The 17468-nt window shown below is 48.5% G+C and overlaps 1 protein-coding gene across 3 annotated transcripts in view; it reads left to right on the top strand.

The window, feature by feature from the left end:
• The window catches only part of KDM4A (lysine demethylase 4A), a 43600-nt gene that overhangs the window by 24166 nt on the left and 1966 nt on the right, over positions 1-17468 (top strand). For all 3 annotated transcript variants that reach the window (XM_025856106.2, XM_025856104.2, XM_025856105.2), the window contains exons 12-19: positions 1359-1479; positions 5943-6124; positions 7631-7835; positions 8288-8364; positions 9052-9107; positions 10973-11081; positions 11416-11601; positions 14410-14580. In XM_025856106.2, coding sequence (XP_025711891.1) covers positions 1359-1479; positions 5943-6124; positions 7631-7835; positions 8288-8364; positions 9052-9107; positions 10973-11081; positions 11416-11601; positions 14410-14580 — 1107 coding nt within the window. The remainder of the gene's footprint in view (positions 1-1358; positions 1480-5942; positions 6125-7630; positions 7836-8287; positions 8365-9051; positions 9108-10972; positions 11082-11415; positions 11602-14409; positions 14581-17468) is intronic.

The following is a 17468-nucleotide window of genomic DNA, read 5'->3' as shown; positions in this document are numbered from 1 at the left end:
AACAGTATTCTTCCAATTCATAAGCATGGAATATCTGTGTTGTCTTCAATTTTTTTCATCAATGTTTTACAGTTTTCAGAGTACAGGTCTTTCACCTCTTTATTTCTAGGTATCTTATTATTTTTGGTGTAATTGTTTACAGTTGTTTTCTTAATTTCTCTTTCTGCTGTTTCATTATTGGTGTATAGAAATGCAGCAGATTTCTGTGGATTGATTTTGTATCCTGTGACTTTACTGAATTCCTTTATCAGTTCTAGCGGTTTTTTGGTGGAGTCTTTCGGGTTTTCTATATATGGTATCATGTCATCTGTAAATAGTGAAAATTTTACTTCTTCCTTACTGATTTGGGTGCCTTTTATTTCTTGTCTGATTGCTGTGGCTAGGACTTCTGGTATTGTTGACTAAAGTGGTGATACTGGACATCCTTGTCTTGTTCCTGACCTTAGAGGAAAAGCCCTGTTTTTTTTTCCATTCAGGATGTTAGCTGCGGGTTTTTCATATATAGCCTTAATTATGTTGAAGTATGTTCTCTCTAAACCTACTTTGTTGAGGGTTTTTATCATGAATGGATGTTGTACTTTGTCAAATGCTTTTTCTGAGAGGATGATGAAGTTTTTTAAATACATTGACTGGAACGAAACTCATGTGGTCTTACTTACTCAGTCTTGTACATCTTAAACCTAATTGCATTTGCTCTGGCATTATCTAAATACAACGTTAGTTACATCAACTTTTGCTTTTGTAGCTAGGCCAGAGTTTTAGATGTGCACTCTGTCCTGTTTGATGAGGAAACTGACTGAGGAATGAATAGTATCAGCTAGAGCCGAGGGCTTGACAGCGCATAAGGAGAGGCTAGCCTAGTTTACTTTAATGGGTCAGCTGTTCCTCACCCCTTCGGACGTCCTCTAGCTTTTCAAGGCCAATGGCCCAGCTGCCTGGCTCTTTGTAACAGGTGCTGCTGCCCTTCTGCTCTAAGAAAAGGGGCACCTGGTTTCTCTGGGGCTCTCAGAGATGCAGTCTCATGACTGTGGGCTTAAGGGAGGGGGCGTGGCTCTCCTGTAGAGTACATTTATTTTTGGTACATTTGTTTCAGGCTGCTTCTGAGAGGAACAGGAGCTACACTTGTTAGGCACAAATTTTGCCCTAAAATGTGTACATAATCCTAGTTTAGATTAGTTTGCATGGTACTGTCATTTTGGTTTTTCCAAAGACAGGTGTGTTCTGTGTTCGCCTTTATATTTCTTTGTGTCTCTCTATGCCTGTCCTTTCCCTTGCTTTTTATTGTAAGACTAACTTCTGCTGTGTCCCTAAGTGGAGGCAAGACCAATTAATTTGATTTCTTCTTGTGGTTTGCCCAGGTGGCGGATGAATACATGTTTTCCCTGGAGGAGAATAAGAAGTCCAAGGGCCGTCGTCAGCCCTTAAGCAAGCTCCCCCGCCATCACCCACTCGTGTTGCAGGATTGCGTCAGTGATGATGGTAAGTGTTGTTTTCCCTCTTCACCGGGAAGAGGGAAGGAAGTGTTTCACCTGGACATTGGGAGACCCAGCTGAAATGTCAGGTGTGGGCCTGTGGCTGAGCCGTTCTCCCAGATACTCCACAAAGAGGCCAGGATCTAATTTGATACTTAATTTATAATCATATTTCTTTGTATGTCTGTGTATCTTGGAATGTGCCTAATATAGGATGATCGCATGCAGATTCTTCTCTTTCTTTACTAGGAGGTATAGGCTGATTTTTCTGGATAGCAATTCTGTCAATGATGCCAAGCCCAATGCTGAATGTGTAGCTACAGAGATAACTAAGATATGTCCGTGCCCTCAAAAAGCTCACAAGGTGGTTGGGCAAACTGACAGGTAAACAGATCTAAAGAGAGGAGATGTTAATCTACGCAGAAGGGAGTGCGAAGAGAGATTCAGAGGGAGCCACTCAGTTAAAGGGCCAGGTCAGGGTGTGATGGGTGGGTCCAGAGTGAGGTGGGGAGGGCAGGGGATGGAAGAGGGAGGCCTTGCTCTAGTGCGCCTTTAGGAGCCTTTGGGCGCCTTGGACGGGGTTTTAAGTGGCCAGATTTATAATAGAAGGATTGCTCCTGGTGACTGCATCTTGAGAATGGCTTTGAGGGCAACAGATGGGCTTTTGTCTTGGACTCTGAGAGATAGGGGAGGGTCTGAAGCAGGATGATGGTGGTAAGGATGGGGGGAGGGTTGTAGTGAGGGTGTTGGGAACGTAAAGTCAGCTGGATTTGGGGGTTGGATATAGACCTGTGAGTGTGGTAGGGACTGGAGAAGCCTGAGTTCAGTGCCTCCCTGCCTTCTAGCTTTGGTTGGGATTGGCAACCCATGTTCAGTGTCTGTGGAGGATGTAGACTTGGGGCTAAGCACGGTTGGTGTTTGATACCTTTTTAAAAAATGTATTCAAAATGGGGCACCTGGGTGGCTCAGTCAGTTAAGCGCCTGACTCTTGATTTCAGCTCAGGTCATGATCTCAGGGGTCATGGGATGGAGCCTTGTATCTGGCCCCACACTCAGCAGGGAGTCTGCTTGAGATTCTTACTCTTGCTCTCCCTCTGCCCCCAACCCCTGTGCTCACTTTCTCTCTCTCAAATAAATAAATATTAAAAAAAAAATTATTAAAAAAATTTTTTTTTCTGAAGTGTAGTTGACACAGTTACATTGCTTCCAGGTGTTTGACATTGTGATTGGACAACTTTGTTATGCTATGCTGACCAAGTGTAGCTACCATCTGTTTGATACCTTCACCTAGAGTACATGAGGCCACTCGGGAGAGGGCAGAGGCTGGGGTAGGAGGACAGGAAGAAGGGCCTGTGAAGGAGACAGGAGGGGAGTAGGCAGGGATTGGGGCAGAACTGGGAACTTTGTCTGTCTATCACTGGAGCTCAGTGTTGTTGCCATCAGGGCAGGGTGGTCTCCTGTGCTGCCTGGAGCTCAAGAGTTCCAGGAACATGAGTGTGGGGGAGTCTCTGGCGGTGACCAGGTCCCTTGTTACTCTTGACTAATGCCGGGCCCTTTCTTACCCTGCCCTGTCCTTCCTGGCACCAGTGGCTGACTGGGAATGTCTAGAGTCACCAGCCTCTCTGCTCCATAAGCAAGCCCATGTTGCCTTGCTGATCTGACGCTGGTGCCCACCTCTGCTGGTCCCCACTTTCCTTGGTAGTAGGATTGTGGTTAGCGGGTGGGGAAAGTCTTTTGAGATCCTATAGTCAAAAGGAGGCCAGACCTTGAGTCAGAGTCTGAGGAAGTCCTCTGTGCTCTTCCTCCGGCCCAGATAGGGCTTGCTTTCTCTGGGTAGCAGCAGCCTCGCTTCAGGGTCTCCACCCCCAGTGCTGTAAAGGCTCTAAATAATAGGTTTTAGAAAATTGGAAAAGCAAAGTTACAAAGAGGGCAGAATTACCCTGCAGAGGTGACCACTTGCATGTTTTAGTGTGTTAATCTTCCTGATTTTTCTGGTCAGATATTAGATTGTATCCACGTATGTCTTTTTATAATAATGTAGTTGAGATCATAACATACAGCCTGCCAACTGTTTATGATTAGTTTCAAATGTGGAAAAGTTGAAGGAATGAAAACACCGTGTGCGCCTCCCACATCCAGTGGCTGCCACCATGTTCCCGTGGGCGCTGTCTCCGCACGTGTTGGGGTGCACACTACACACGGTCGCCGCCACCTCTGGGAGTGGGCTGTCACCACCAGGTCACCTGAAGTGCGCCGAGGGGCATCTCCGAAGGATCCTCTCCTGTACAAACACTGTTGCCACACTGAAGAAAATAAGCCATATTTCAGGATATTCTCCCATCTTCAGTCCATATTAATTTTTCCCTGCTTACCCCTAAAATGTGTTTTATAGCTTTTTTCCTTTAAACCAGTATACACCAAACCAGGGTCACCCATTTCAAAGCTTTGTTTCTTTAGTCTCTTTTAGTCTAGCCCGTCCCCCCGCCACAACTTATCCATTTTTTTTAAATCGAGGCATAAATACTCCATGAAATATACATGTCTAACTTGCACATTGCAGTGACGTTTTGTATATGTAAACTGTAAAATTCCTGCAAGTTTCACTTAACATAGTGAACATTTTTCCTTGTCATTACAGTGTTCATAAGTTGGGGTGATTTGGGGCCACTTACGGTTTTGTAAACAGAGCAGATGTCACCGTGTTAGTTTCTCTCTTGTGATTGGGAGGCTGTTTCTGTTTCTTCTGTTCTATCTTGGTCACTCTTGTTTTGGCCAGGAGAAGGAAAATAATCTGCTTTGGTTTCGGCACCATGGTTCCTGGCTGGGCCTGGTCGATGGGGCTTGTAGGGGTGGATTTTAATTGTCTGCAGTGGCCTCACTCCATTACAGTACACTTCACTGAGGTCACTCACACGGCAGCTGCCAGGTCTCCTTAGAGTCAACATGACTGTGAAGGCAGAGTAGGTAACTACATTGAGCCAGAGTTGCCAGAGATGAGCCATTAAATGGGCTCCTAGTGCAAGTACGTACCAGAGCATTCCTTGGGCTGCCCTGCAGAGGTCTGTAGGGCCTCTTCACAGCGGTTCTGTCTTGGAAGAAGTGAGATCATTGGAGGGGTTGTAGCTGGGGATTCCTGATGCCCACACATAGCTGGATGCAGTGACCCCCGTGGAGGGCGTTACGTGGTGTGGCTGGCACGCAGCTGGTCTCCTCTCAGGTGCAGGTGCTGCATACTTGGACCTTTTTTGGACTCGCTTGCCAAAGAAAGACATCCCAAATGTAACCTCTCATACTTCCCTCACTTGGGGGAGCATCTGGAGAAACACTGTGGATTAGTTTATTTTGATATTTGTTGTTCCTTTTACCAAAGATTGCCTTCAGTGACCCATAATCTTAGAGTTACGGTGTTTTTCCTACCTCCTTGACCTTGTTTCTCTTGGAACCTAGTGGGCTATGCCCATCTCACTGATTTAAGGGGAACTGGAAAGTGTGCACCTTTATCACTTCCATCTTGTTTTGCGAGCATAGTTTTTTGTTTTCTATTCAGCAATGTGTCCCTTTCTTTTGGCACCCAGAGGTGCCATTTTCCTTCCTCAGGCAGTGCTGAGGCCTGATGAATCATATGCTCTGTTGTCTAGAGTCATGAGGAGATACATATTTGTCTTCTAGACCAGAGGTCTGTGAAGGAGCAGGTAGTAAATGTTTCAGGCTTCATAGAAGGCCTTTCGCCTTCTGTCACATTTTCTTCTTTCTTTCCCTTAACCTTTAGAAAAATGTAAAAACAATTCTTAGCTCCCCAAGTGGATTGCATTTGTCCTATGGGTCATTGTGTGCTAGGCCTTGGTCTAGACTCAAGGTGTGACATCCTTTGCCTGGGAAAGAGGGTTTGTCTTGGTCACGCTTTACCTTCCTCTGAGCAGAGCTAGGATGTTTGGGAATGCTTGTCCAGAAAAGGCAGATATCCCACTGACCTTTCCAGAGGGAGCTGGAAAGTTCTGACCGAGGCACATGGTGTAAAAACGTTGAAGCCTTGCCATCTCCTTGTTATTTTTTTTTCCTTGTTTCCCTTCAGTGCAGCTATAGAGAATATTCTTAAAAGGTAGGGACTCAACATGATGACATATTGGAGGCAGCAAGTAACGTGGTTTCTGGCAAGACTGTGTCTCACTGTGCTGCCCTTGGGGCATAGGATTTGAATGCTGTCAGCTGTTAGGGGAGAGGAGAGTGGGCTGAATTCGGGAAAGAAGTCTAACCAGAGAAGGTGCTATAGGCAGGACTGTCTGTAGTATCATCCAAGTATTGAAGGAGTCTATTGAAAATCACTTCTGGTCTTTGCCTTTATCAGACCTGTAGGATCTTAGGTTTAGGCCAAACCTGGGACCAAGGATCCAGGCTGAGCTCATTCTCTCTCTAGGCAGAGCTACAGATGTGCAGGGCTGGTGCTGACTCATGCTCTGGTTCCTGCTCTAGAGTCATCTGAACAGCTGACCCCTGAGGAGGAGGCTGAGGAGACAGAGGCCTGGGCCAAGCCCCTGAGCCAACTATGGCAGAACCGACCCCTGAACTTTGAGGCCGAAAAGGAATTCAATGAAACTATGGCCCAGCAGGCCCCTCACTGTGCTGTCTGTATGATATTTCAGACTTACCATCAGGTAAGCCCACTTTATTTTCTCTGTTTAGCCAGGACCAGCAGTCCAGAGGGGAGCGAGGTTTAATTGTGGGTATATATAGCTTGTCCCTGGTTGTCTTGGGAAAGGCTGTTCTTCTTGTGTTCTCTGCCCCATCTGTGTACTGGTCAGGCTTCTCTGGCAGATAATCCAGCAATGTGGGTTTTCACTTGAGAATGGTTTGCAGAAGAGCTGGGGTGTGGCTTAGTCTTGGAGGGGTTCACTGTGGGCATCCTGGGGCACTCACACTGTTTGCAGAGGCATCTGTTCTTCTGTTACCATTCTAGTCAGTGATTGTTCCTTCCGGGTGGTTTTTCGTCCTGGCCAGTCTGGAGCACTGTACATTTTGTTACTGTGGTCTGCTGGATCCTCCAGTGTTGTCTTTCTTTTCCCATTGTCACAGTGGATATGGGCAGTAGAAGAAATTGGGGGCCGGGGGGGAGGGGAGGTAGGAGCAGAGGGTTTGCAGGAGGGAGAGGAGTGGGGAAGCCCTGGGGCTGAGTTGGGCTGTGCCCCCTGGGCTCCTGAGGCATTTGGCCATCCCTGGGCTCAGCTCTAGGAGGTCAGAAATACGTCCACGCCAGCATGTGCCAGGTGAGCAGCTCAGTCTCCCCTGGGACCTGCACCAGCGGCGGGGGGTGGGGCATGTGGAGAAGCAGTCCTCTGGTGCTTGTGGCGGCCTGGCTGCACTGAGCCTGGCGTGGCCCCAGATTGACGCTTGCCAAAGAAGGGAACGTCAGACTGACATATTTTGGATTAGTAATTCACTACGCCTTTCCATTGACAAAAGAGCAGACGTGCAAAACTGTACATGCCCCTGCCTGTGAGACAAACGAATGGCCTGCTTGTCGGTCAGCAGAGCTACTGTGTGGGTCTCAGTTTCACGAGGGGCCTGTGCCTAGGGCTGACATACTTTGGGTCCTGTCCTTGAAATGGTGGTAGAGCCAGCAGGTATCTGCGGTCAGGGTGTTGCCAAGGGAAGTACGTGGACATAGCATTCTTTCTGAAGGGACCCCGAGCTGGGAATCACAGGTGGGGCCACAGCCGTGTGGCAGTGACTCGTTGCCATGGGCCCCGGGGGGGACATCTGTGCTAGTCCACGAGGAGCGTCTGCTCTGGGTCCTGTCCCTGGGTGGGGGCCACCACGTGGTGCCGCATGTCGGGGAGCCTGCAAGAGCAACCTTGCTAACATCTCAGCACATTTTATTACCACTTGGTTTGGGAAGATTGAAATCCCAGTTGCCTCTTACCTCGCTCCCTTTTCTCAGTTGTCTCCAGGGGCCTTTGTTTGATGCTGCTGTGAGAAATTGAATTTGAGTCATTAGAGGTAACTTCAATTAGCAGCTCTGGGATAATGGCTTTGCACCCGGGAGCCGGGAGCCGTAGCCAGAGTCGTACCAGTAAGAGAGGCAGCTTTCTGCTGACAGAGCAGGTAGAAAGTTGGGAATACAGGCGCATGTTCACTGAGGGATGCACCTGCTTTCTCCATAGGTTGAGTTTGGAGGCCTTAGTCAGAGCTGTGGAAACACCTCAGCTCTAGCCCCCCAGAAGCAGAGGACCAAGCCATTGATTCCGGAAATGTGTTTCACCTCCACTGGCTGCAGCACGGACATCAACCTTTCTACCCCTTACCTTGAGGAGGACGGCACCAGCCTTCTGGTTTCCTGCAAGAAGTGCAGTGTCCGCGTCCATGCCAGTGAGTGCCTCTCCTGTCGCCTGTGGCCTGACCCAGGCGCCTGGGCCTGCTCGCCCCATGTTGGCCTCCGCTCAACCTGCCAAGGGCCTCCCTGGGCCCTCAAGTACAAAGATTGCTCTTGTGTTGTTGGGGGAGTTGGCTGTTGATGGAGTTGGAATCGCACTGACTTTGGGGTCAACCTTGTGCTGTTCTCTGGGCCGCAGATACCAGGAGGCGATTCGTCTGTGCTGCTCCCTGTGTGTTCAAAGCAGGCAACCTACAGTCTCTGACTTTTCGAGACACTGGGCCATACTGTATGGGTGAACCCTGGGGCCCCTGACTCGAGAATTCAGGGGTTTTTCTGTAAGATTTGGTTGTGGCTTTCAGACTAGTGGTATATGGAAAAGAGTTGCAAGTGTACATTCTCACTCTGGCCTCTGGATTTAATTTGCTCATCTTGGTATCCTTGTTAGGTTGTTATGGGGTCCCCCCGGCAAAGGCTTCTGAAGACTGGATGTGTTCTCGGTGTTCGGCCAATGCCCTGGAGGAGGTGAGTGCGTCCACAGTGTTGCTGTCTTCCCCATGAGACTTGGGGTTTGCTCAGGTCCAGGTTTTTTCTTGTGGACTTTCTATATCCAACAGTCTGCACAGGGCCTGGTACATGGTGATGTCAGAGAGCGCGGATTGTCGGAATAAATCCCCATGGCAACGTGGTTGCTGCCCAGCTGTGGCAGGGCATGAATGGAGTCTGGAAGCTGTGTTTGCTACATTGTGTCTGGACCACATAGAGGTCCTCCTGTGGACCAGCAATAACCCCCTTTACAGAACTTAGCTATTGGGTTGGGCCATCAGAATGTGGTTCATTTGGTTGCTTTCTCTTCATCACCCCCTGCCCCGGGACCTGGCAGTACCCCACATAGGAGGCAGGCAGAGCCCTATAATGCTTTCAGCTTGAGCAGAGTGTTCTTGGTGACTGCTTACAGTTGTTATTATTAACAGTAACAGTGGAGACGATTATGTTGAGTCAATTGAATACTTCCTGTACTTTAGCCCTGGGTGGTCTCCCTGTCTTCCTGTAGGGGAGTCCTGCTTACATGGACTGGGTAGGCGAGACCCCATGTGCCATTAAGCCGCTTTCTTATATGGAGGCTGCAGTTACCCAAAGGAGGCTGAGGAGAGAGCAAATTGGATGTTAATGACTTGGTGGTAACCACCCTTCCCCCCCCTCCCTTGGCAGGATTGCTGTTTGTGCTCATTAAGAGGAGGAGCCCTACAGAGAGCCAATGATGACAGGTGAGTTTCCGAGCAGAGGCTGCGGTGCTCGTTCTGGAGCAGCGTGCAGAGAGGCACTGAGGGCGGTGGCTGTTCATCAGAATGACTGATGGAGGGTTTGGGAAGCGCGTCGCTGGAGCTGGAATAGCATCTCCAAGACGAATTTTTTTTTTTAAAGATTTTATTTATTTATTTGACAGAGAGAGACACAGCAAGAGAGGGAATACAAGCAGGGGGAGTGGGAGAGGGAGAAGCAGGCTTCCCGCTGAGCAGGGAGCCCGATGTGGGGCTCGATCCCAGGACCCTGGGATCATGACCTGAGCCGAAGGCAGATGCTTAACGACTGAACCACTCAGGCGCCCCTCCAAGACGAATTTTAAAAATGGGATGCTAAGGGGAGCCAAGGAGCCCTAGACCTTTCCGATCTAGCTTCTCCTCCGAAGCAGAGGGATAAGCGATGTCTTCCTTTCTGTGGAGCTAAGACAGACTCACGAGGTTTGGAGATCCTGCACCGAGTTGCAGAGGCTCCAGGGGCCGGAAGTGAGGACAGTTTCCTTATCGTAGCTGGGGCTGGTGCAGAGGGGACTGTGGCCATGGGCTTGTGAGCACGTGTCCACAGGCACACTCTCCCTGGCTCAAGACCTGCTGTCGGAAGGAGGGTGAGTGTCCTTGGGGAGCAGAGTGGGACACTGAGGAGAGCGCAGGCTCGCCCGCCTCCTGTGGAGTCAGATCTGTAGAAGTCTGGGCATCGTAGTGGCCGGCAGCTCTTTGTCCACTGAGCTGACCCTTTGTGCCTGGTCTTCGCTTACTCGTTCTGAGGTAGAAACGTGAGGGGGGATGAAGTGTTTGCTCTGGAAAAGCTGGCTGTCGAGGGGATAGTTCACACAGATCAGTGGGCAGCCGGTGGTGGATATCCTGCTTCCAGCTCATGTCCTGTGGGAGTTGGAGCCTTCTGCAGCACAAGAACCTCCCCCACCCTCCATGCTGTTCCAGATAGACGGCTCTTCTGCTTGCTGCTTCCACGCCTTTAAAGGCACTTGCTGCCATTACTCAAGGTCATCGTGTTCCTCATAGTTGTGAGCGAACACTGTTAAAAGTTATTCCTTACTTGGAGTGGAAATGGCTCTGCTTGAGCCCCCCGCCTTCACCTTATATTCCTAGTTCTGCCCTTGTGGGGCCACGCCAAACCAACCAGTTCCCGCTCTTGTAGAGAAGCGCCCCGCATTGTGTGGTAGGTTTCCACCTAGCCTGATTATAAGAGCTGTCATCATGGAGCATTTCAGTTTCTCAAAATGCCCTGGACTCTAATTTTCTCAGTGTGTCCATTGAACAAACCCGTCGGAGTAGGTGGGGCCTGGGCCAGACCTTAACGAGTGAGTGTGCTGTGGGGGAAGGGAGCAGAGGGGAGAGGTCATTTCAGCCCAGCGGAAGACTTTGGGTGAAGGCCTGGAGGGGAGACCTGTGGCTACTGGAAGACAGGGTGCACATGGAGACATTTTGAGACATTACTACCCAGCTCCTGTGGTAAAAGAGGTCTGTATAGAGCTCTCGGATTTATTCTCACTCCCTGAAACCTGCCTCACTCAGTTAGCTATGGTTCTGCTCATTTTGCAACAGATTGTGAATGAATTTGTGGTGTAAGAAGCACAACCCTATGCTAACCCAGGGCGGTGTACTGGGGACCCATTTACATACTCAGTGTGGAGACACTCCTGGTTCTTACCTTGCTGGGTCCTGGGACCTTGCAGGTGGAAGTAAGAGGCCATGTTGTGTTGGGGAGGGAGCACTGTGGGCAGGCCCACCCACTCTTGAATCCATAGATTGGATGAGGAGGCCACAGGACCTTGGAGCCAGAGATGACTGAGGTAGCCTTTGCCTTTTGGCAGGTGGGTCCACGTCTCGTGTGCTGTGGCGATTTTGGAAGCAAGGTTTGTCAACATTGCCGAAAGAAGTCCAGTGGATGTGAGCAAAATTCCCCTGCCCCGCTTCAAACTGGTAAGGAAGAGGAGATGGGCTTGGGGACTCTCTGCATCGTTGCGCCATTTACATGTCTCTGGGTGGAGAACATAATGTTTCTGAGGCCATCCTCCGCGTGGCCCAGTGGTCCACTTTTACCCTTGGTTTTGGTCAGGGTTTGTGAGTCACCGTATGGTTAAAACTACTTAGTGAGGACACACGTATTCAGATATGAGGTTGAAAGAGGTGTGTGCGCCCTCTTGTCTTGGGAGGAAGGTTGCTCGTTGGGCTTTGTGCATTTGGGCAGGGGAACGGTGGAGGAGACGGCGCTGGTAGCTCCTGGAGTCTCTGGCTTGCTTCCCTCGTGTTGTAGAAATGCGTCTTCTGCAAGAAGCGGAGGAAAAGAGCCGCCGGCTGCTGTGTGCAGTGCTCTCACGGCCGCTGCCCGACCGCTTTCCACGTGAGCTGTGCCCAGGCTGCAGGGGTGATGATGCAGCCCGATGACTGGCCTTTTGTCGTCTTCATTACCTGCTTCCGGCACAAGATCCCCAATCTGGAGGTGAGGGAGGATGCTGGTCTGGAATCCTCTTGAGGGTTTCTAGGATCATTTTCTCTGCAGGCAGTCCATTTATTGTGTCAGCAAGTATTCTCTCTGGCGTTCTGCTTTACGGAGCATGCCTGTGAGGAAGGGGCGAAGAGGCAGCCCCCGTCCATCTCTGCTCCCAACCTGGCACCTCCTAATCCATTGGCACCAAACGGCTTGTGGTTGATCCCTTGTGATTCTCTGTGTAAATTGTTTGCCACTCCTCCTCTAGGGGCCCTAGCTTATTAACATGAGCGTTCCTATTCCCTAACACCATGTCCGGGACAGAGCAGCGGCTCTGCAGATAGGGTGAGCTGGTAGAGAGAGCTCGGAAGAGTTAACCGTTAACCACCATACAGTAGAGATTTTTGTGCTTCTCTAAATAGTGAAGCTTGGAGAAAATTACATGTCATCTTAGCTAGACAAGTTATGAAAGGCTTTGGGTAGAGGGTGGCAGTTGAAGTGGGTCTTCAAAAGTAAGTAGGAATTGTGAGAGGGAGGGCATTCGGGGCTTCAGAGCAGAGCGAACACGTCTCAGGAGAACAACACATAAGACTGGTTCTGGGAATATGGCCGGGCTGATATTGAAAGACAAGCAGCACCACATGGACAGGTAAGCCCCTGGACTGCCCTTCTTAGGAGTTTGAGCTCTCTGAGGGGAACTTTGCAGAAATTATGGTTTTGAGCCATGTTTCTTAACAATTACTCCGGTGGTGGATTCAGAGGCTCAAAGAATAAGAATTTAAGTCAGGGAGACTGATTAGCCTGGGAGCGAAGTGAGGTCTGCAGTGGGAACACATAGCTCCACATAGGTAGAGCTTTGAGGTCACATCTAACCGTGGGGTCCTACGATGGGTGGGATTGACAGGGTTTGTTGACCACCCTGGAGAGAGTAGCCTGGGGAAGGGGTGAAGGAGTGTGAGTTTAAGGTGGCTTAGGTTACTCCCCTCAAAGATGGAGAGGATGCAAATATGATGATGCTGTTAACTGTGACTGGAACTGATTCAGAGTAGGGCTGGTTTCCAGGGGAATAGAGGAGAGGTGAAAGAGAGGGTCGGACGTTTGACTTTGAGGTCATTTCCAGGGAATTCTGGTGGAGCTAGCAGCAGGTGCTAAAAAGCTTCTTTAACTATGAGGGTGAAATTTGGATCTTACGAGTCTTCAACAGGGTAGTTCGGTCCAGTTGCCATTAGAAACTGGGCTCTGGAGAGTCCTGGTACAAGGAGCAGATAGCAGAGCAGAAGCCAGTGGAGGGGGATCAGGAGGCCGTGTGCTCTGGGGCAGGTCTGGTATAATGCTCAGTGGTGCCCCACATTTGCCGTGGGGGTCTTCTGGTCAGAAGTCAGACTGTAGTTGGGGGAGTTAAGAGTCGAATAGAAGAGAGCGATAAAGCCTTGTCAGCAGTACCGTGAACACGGTAGTGAAGGACACAAGAGAGTACCCGCCTGGAGGAGCAAGCCCGTCACTACCATGTGGGATCATGGCAGAGGCCTTGTTGGCTGGCTGGATTGTCCTTCTTCATAAAGATCTTTCACTGAGCACGAGAGGTGGTCAGGTGGGTTAGGAGCTCAGGAAGAGGAAAGATAGTCTTTGTGAGAAAGAGACTGGAGGGGTGGTGGGTGAGGTCGCGCTGAGCCCTGACGGCTCGGGAGCAGGGGTTTGGTTATGGTGCCAGGACAGTGACTTGGGGATTGTCATCAGTACTCCATATTCTTCAGTTTGCAGCCGTAGACTGCTGATGCTGTGAGAAATGGGGGGACTGTTGAGTATTTCTTTCACACTCTTCAAGTACTGACTGAGCGCCTGTCACATGTCAGGCCCAGGTTTAGGTGCTGGGAGTACACCAGTGAACCGGGCAAAACCGAGCCTGTCCTCCTGCTGCATACGGTGGAAAGACGTATAGAAACGTGTAAATGGTACAGCATATCTGATGGGGAGGAGTGTGGTGGATAAAAACATAGCAGGACAAGGGGAGTGGAAGAGGGATAGGAAGGCACAGTGTCAGTAGGTTGACATTTGGATGTGAAGGGGCCAGTGTGCAGATGACTGGGGAATAGCATTTCAGGTAGAGCGAACAGCAGGGCAGAGACTCTGAGGTGGGAACCTGCTTAGCACACATGCTCAGGGATAGCAAGGCGGCCCATGTGACAGAGCGCAGTGCTTGGGGAACTTGGGGAGGAGCGGTTGGGTACGATGCCACGAGATGCTCTGGGAGCCCATTTGCATCAAGGGCAAGTTCAGAATGAGAGGGTGATGTGAGGGTCCCGGAGATGGCAGGGCCCTTAAAATGGGGAGTCCCTGGTCACATGCAGCTGAGAATATCCAGGGAACCTCAGCCTTTGTGCTATAGCCCGGAGTGTAGAGCTAGTGCTGAGGTGAGCATGGAGCGTTGTCTGGGGCCCTGGGCTCAGATCTGTGGAGTGTCCACTTTGATGTGTGTCTAAGCTGTGTGCAGTAGTAGGTGCTATTTGGTCACTCCCTGGCAACAGTAGGGAAGTCACAAGAGTCTCTTATGGGGTAAGGGAACTAGGTGGAAGGTGTTAAGACTATGGATTGGGAGCTAAGGAGGTGCTACATTTATGGAGGAAAACAGGATGCTAGTTTCTTGCAGCATCCCTGCTGGGGTGTGGAAAGACCTGGTTCACCTCCCATCCCCTAGTCCTTTTTACTTTTCCATTCCCATGCTTGTCTCTCCCTGAGAAAGAAAAACCAATTGATCTTGGTCCCCATTTTCCAGTCCTGTCAACTGCATGTGGGAGTAACCGCAGCCTCTGTTTTTTCCAGCGTGCCAAGGGGGCCTTGCAGAGCATCACTGCGGGCCAGAAGGTCATTAGCAAGCACAAGAATGGGCGCTTCTACCAGTGTGAGGTGGTCAGGCTCACCACCGAGACCTTCTATGAAGTCAACTTTGATGATGGTTCCTTCAGTGACAATCTCTATCCTGAGGACATAGTGGTAATGTCTGCAAGGAGCTGCTTGGGCAGTCTGGGATGGGGGTGTTTCTAGGTCTGGCTGGTGGACTGACTGTGGGCCTGCCTGCCATTTCTAGCCAGGCCCAAAGTCCCATCAGTCTTTCCCTGAACAGAAAGAAGCATTTGTATTGGTCTTTCCTTACGAAGAAAATTGTGTGCTGCTGATAGGCTACTTTGCTTCCTCTAGAAGCTCATAGGAATCCGTGTTTTCTGCAATACTTGGTAACGTGCTTCTTCAGTCTAAACCACCCTTGAAAGGTGTTGTAATACAGTGCGAGAGCCCAGGCAGTGGAGTTTGACCAGTGTGCCAGTACCAGCTACTTTGCTTATTAGTAGCTGTGTGATTTTGGAGAATTATCCAACTCTCCTATTGTGCCCTTTTAGTAGGCATGGAATTTGCTTTTGGTTCTTTACAGGTGAAGGCTTTGGGGCGGAATAGAAACTACTTGGAGATATCCCTGGCCTGCTTGTGTTATTGACACTGGCCACACCCACTTCTAGGTTTCCTGGCTCAGTATGCAGGGCTTAGTTCGAGTTTCCCTTACCCTTACTCTGCCTTTTCGTGTGTTAGACTAAGCACCAAGGTAGAGGGATGAAGCCACTTTCTTCTGCCCTTATCAAATCCAGTATTTCCCATCTTTACACCGCATTAGCAACCTAGTTGCTAAAAGCACATTCATTAGTTATAAGGTAGACTGAAGTCATAGTAAAGATGATGTTAATAGTATTTGTGGCAGCAGAATAGCTGTGATTTTCTAAGCTTTTCTAGTATACCAGACCCTGTACTAAGCGCTTCATGTCCGGTGTCTCTCACTTCTCATACCAGTTCTGAGAAGCAGGTGGTGGTATCTCTAATTTACAGATCCGTGATCGCAGGACTCTGTTTTCTAAAAGTTACTGAGGACCCCACAGAGTTTTTTTTTTGTGGGTAATGTCTATCAACGTTTACTGGAAATTAAAATGGAGATTAACTGATTTAAAATAATCTGGGGTTTTTTATGGGGCACCTGGGTGGCTCAGTTGGTTAAGTGTCCACCTTCGGCGCAGGTCGTGATCCCAGGGTCCTGGGATTGAGCCCTGCATTGGGGCTCCCTGCTTGGTGGGGAGCCTGCTTCTCCCTCCCCTTCTGCTTGCCGCTCCCCCTGCTGGTGCTTTCTCTTTCTCTGTCAAATAAATAAGTAAAATCTTAAAAAAAATAAAAAGAAAATAATCTGGGTTTTTTTAATTGAAAGATAATGATTTTAAAACAATATTAGTGGGAAGAATGCTGTTTTTTTATAATTCTGCAAATCTCTTTATTAGTTTTTTAAGATTTTATTTATTTGTAAGTAATCTTTACACCCAGTATGGGGCTCAAACTCAAGACCCTGAGATCGAGTTGCATGGTCTACCGACTGAGCGAGCCAGCCCCCCCAAATTCTGCAGATCTCTTTAATGTTATATCTTCATTCAGTCCATTGTGATATATTGTTCTGGTTAAAGTATTGGGAAGAAAATTCAGCCTCACACAGTTCTGTAGTAAATGGAAGGGAGAGGCGTCTTTTAATAGCCTTTCATACCATTGTGATTATTCTTTGATATTACACCAAAAGTCAATGAGTGGTGATTTCTTAAAAGTTAGTTGGAGGGTGGAATCTGAAAGTAGGTCAGTAAACTTTGCACGGTCTGTTACATTAAAATCCACTGGCATATCTTGCACTGAGAATGAGTCTTTACCTATGCATAATTTTGTAACACCGTACATTGGTCATTTAGAAGGTACTCATGCACTGGGCTATGCAGATCTTCCAAATGTTAAATTTTCATTATACAGTATCAAAAAACACATTTATTAGCACCACTATTCTCAGAAATATCTTTGTTTATTTAAATGATTTTTTTTTAAAGTAATCTCTACACCCAGCGTGGGGCTCGAACCCACAACCCCGAGATCAAGAGTCACATGCTACACCTACTGAGCCTGCCTGGTGCCCCTCAGAAATATCTTTAAATTTGGCAAAGCTTCAAGCTTATTGTGGTGATACAACTTTTCTGAAGTTCTGATTTTTCTAAAAGCTTAAGTTTTATTATTGGCAGTACTATCATTTATTTTCCTTGAAGTGACAGGCTTACTTCATTCCTTTCCAAGAGGCTGTCTGCCAGTACTAAAGTCTGAATAACCATAGTTTGTCTGTTAGCCAGTTTTTCAAATAAAGCTGGTGCCCCATGAAAAAAGCAGCTCACAATTCATTTACACAGTGCTTTTCAAGATAACCATTGTCCTTCAGCATGTAGCCAAAGTATCCGTCTTTGAGTACTTATATGTACTCAAGGACTAAGGTTTAACAAAATAAGTTTTTCTGCTTCATCAAGAGATGTTATTAGGTGAAACCAAGTATTTTTCTTTCTTTCTTTTTTTTTTTTTTTTTTTTTCCTAAATTATGAGTGCACAGTGGTGAAGAATACAATAACAACTGGTAATGCTTGGAGCCGCTGCCTTGCGCTACGGTACAAGCAGTTTTACCTGTTAGAGATTTTACACCATCGCTGCAAAGGTCAACACAGAGAAGGAGGCTAATGATGTTTTTAATAGTACTCTGAAATCCTCATTCTAGTATTTCTTCAGGGCAGAGCCCTGTCCTTTGATCTTTAGCAGGACAGTTAAAGGAATTCGAGAAGATTCTTGATCTTGGGACCGTGTTTATTAAGTTTACTCTAAGTTTATTCTGGCTGCTCTTTTCTGTCACCTCAGAGCATCAGGAGCAGAGATACCGGGCAGACTTTGACTCAGCAGGCAGGTCTTTAACTATTTTATCTTTTAGGCCAGAGGGAGCCTGCCTTGCTTGGATTTCTGAGCAGGAATTTGTCCTGGTTTATTCTTCCCTAAGTAGA

This window comes from Callorhinus ursinus, unplaced genomic scaffold, assembly GCF_003265705.2.
Source record: "Callorhinus ursinus isolate GAN/ISIS: 27379988/994484 unplaced genomic scaffold, GSC_fseal_2.0 scaffold18, whole genome shotgun sequence".
Taxonomy (NCBI): Eukaryota; Metazoa; Chordata; class Mammalia; order Carnivora; family Otariidae; genus Callorhinus; species Callorhinus ursinus.
This window is presented reverse-complemented; position numbering and strand designations above follow the sequence as displayed.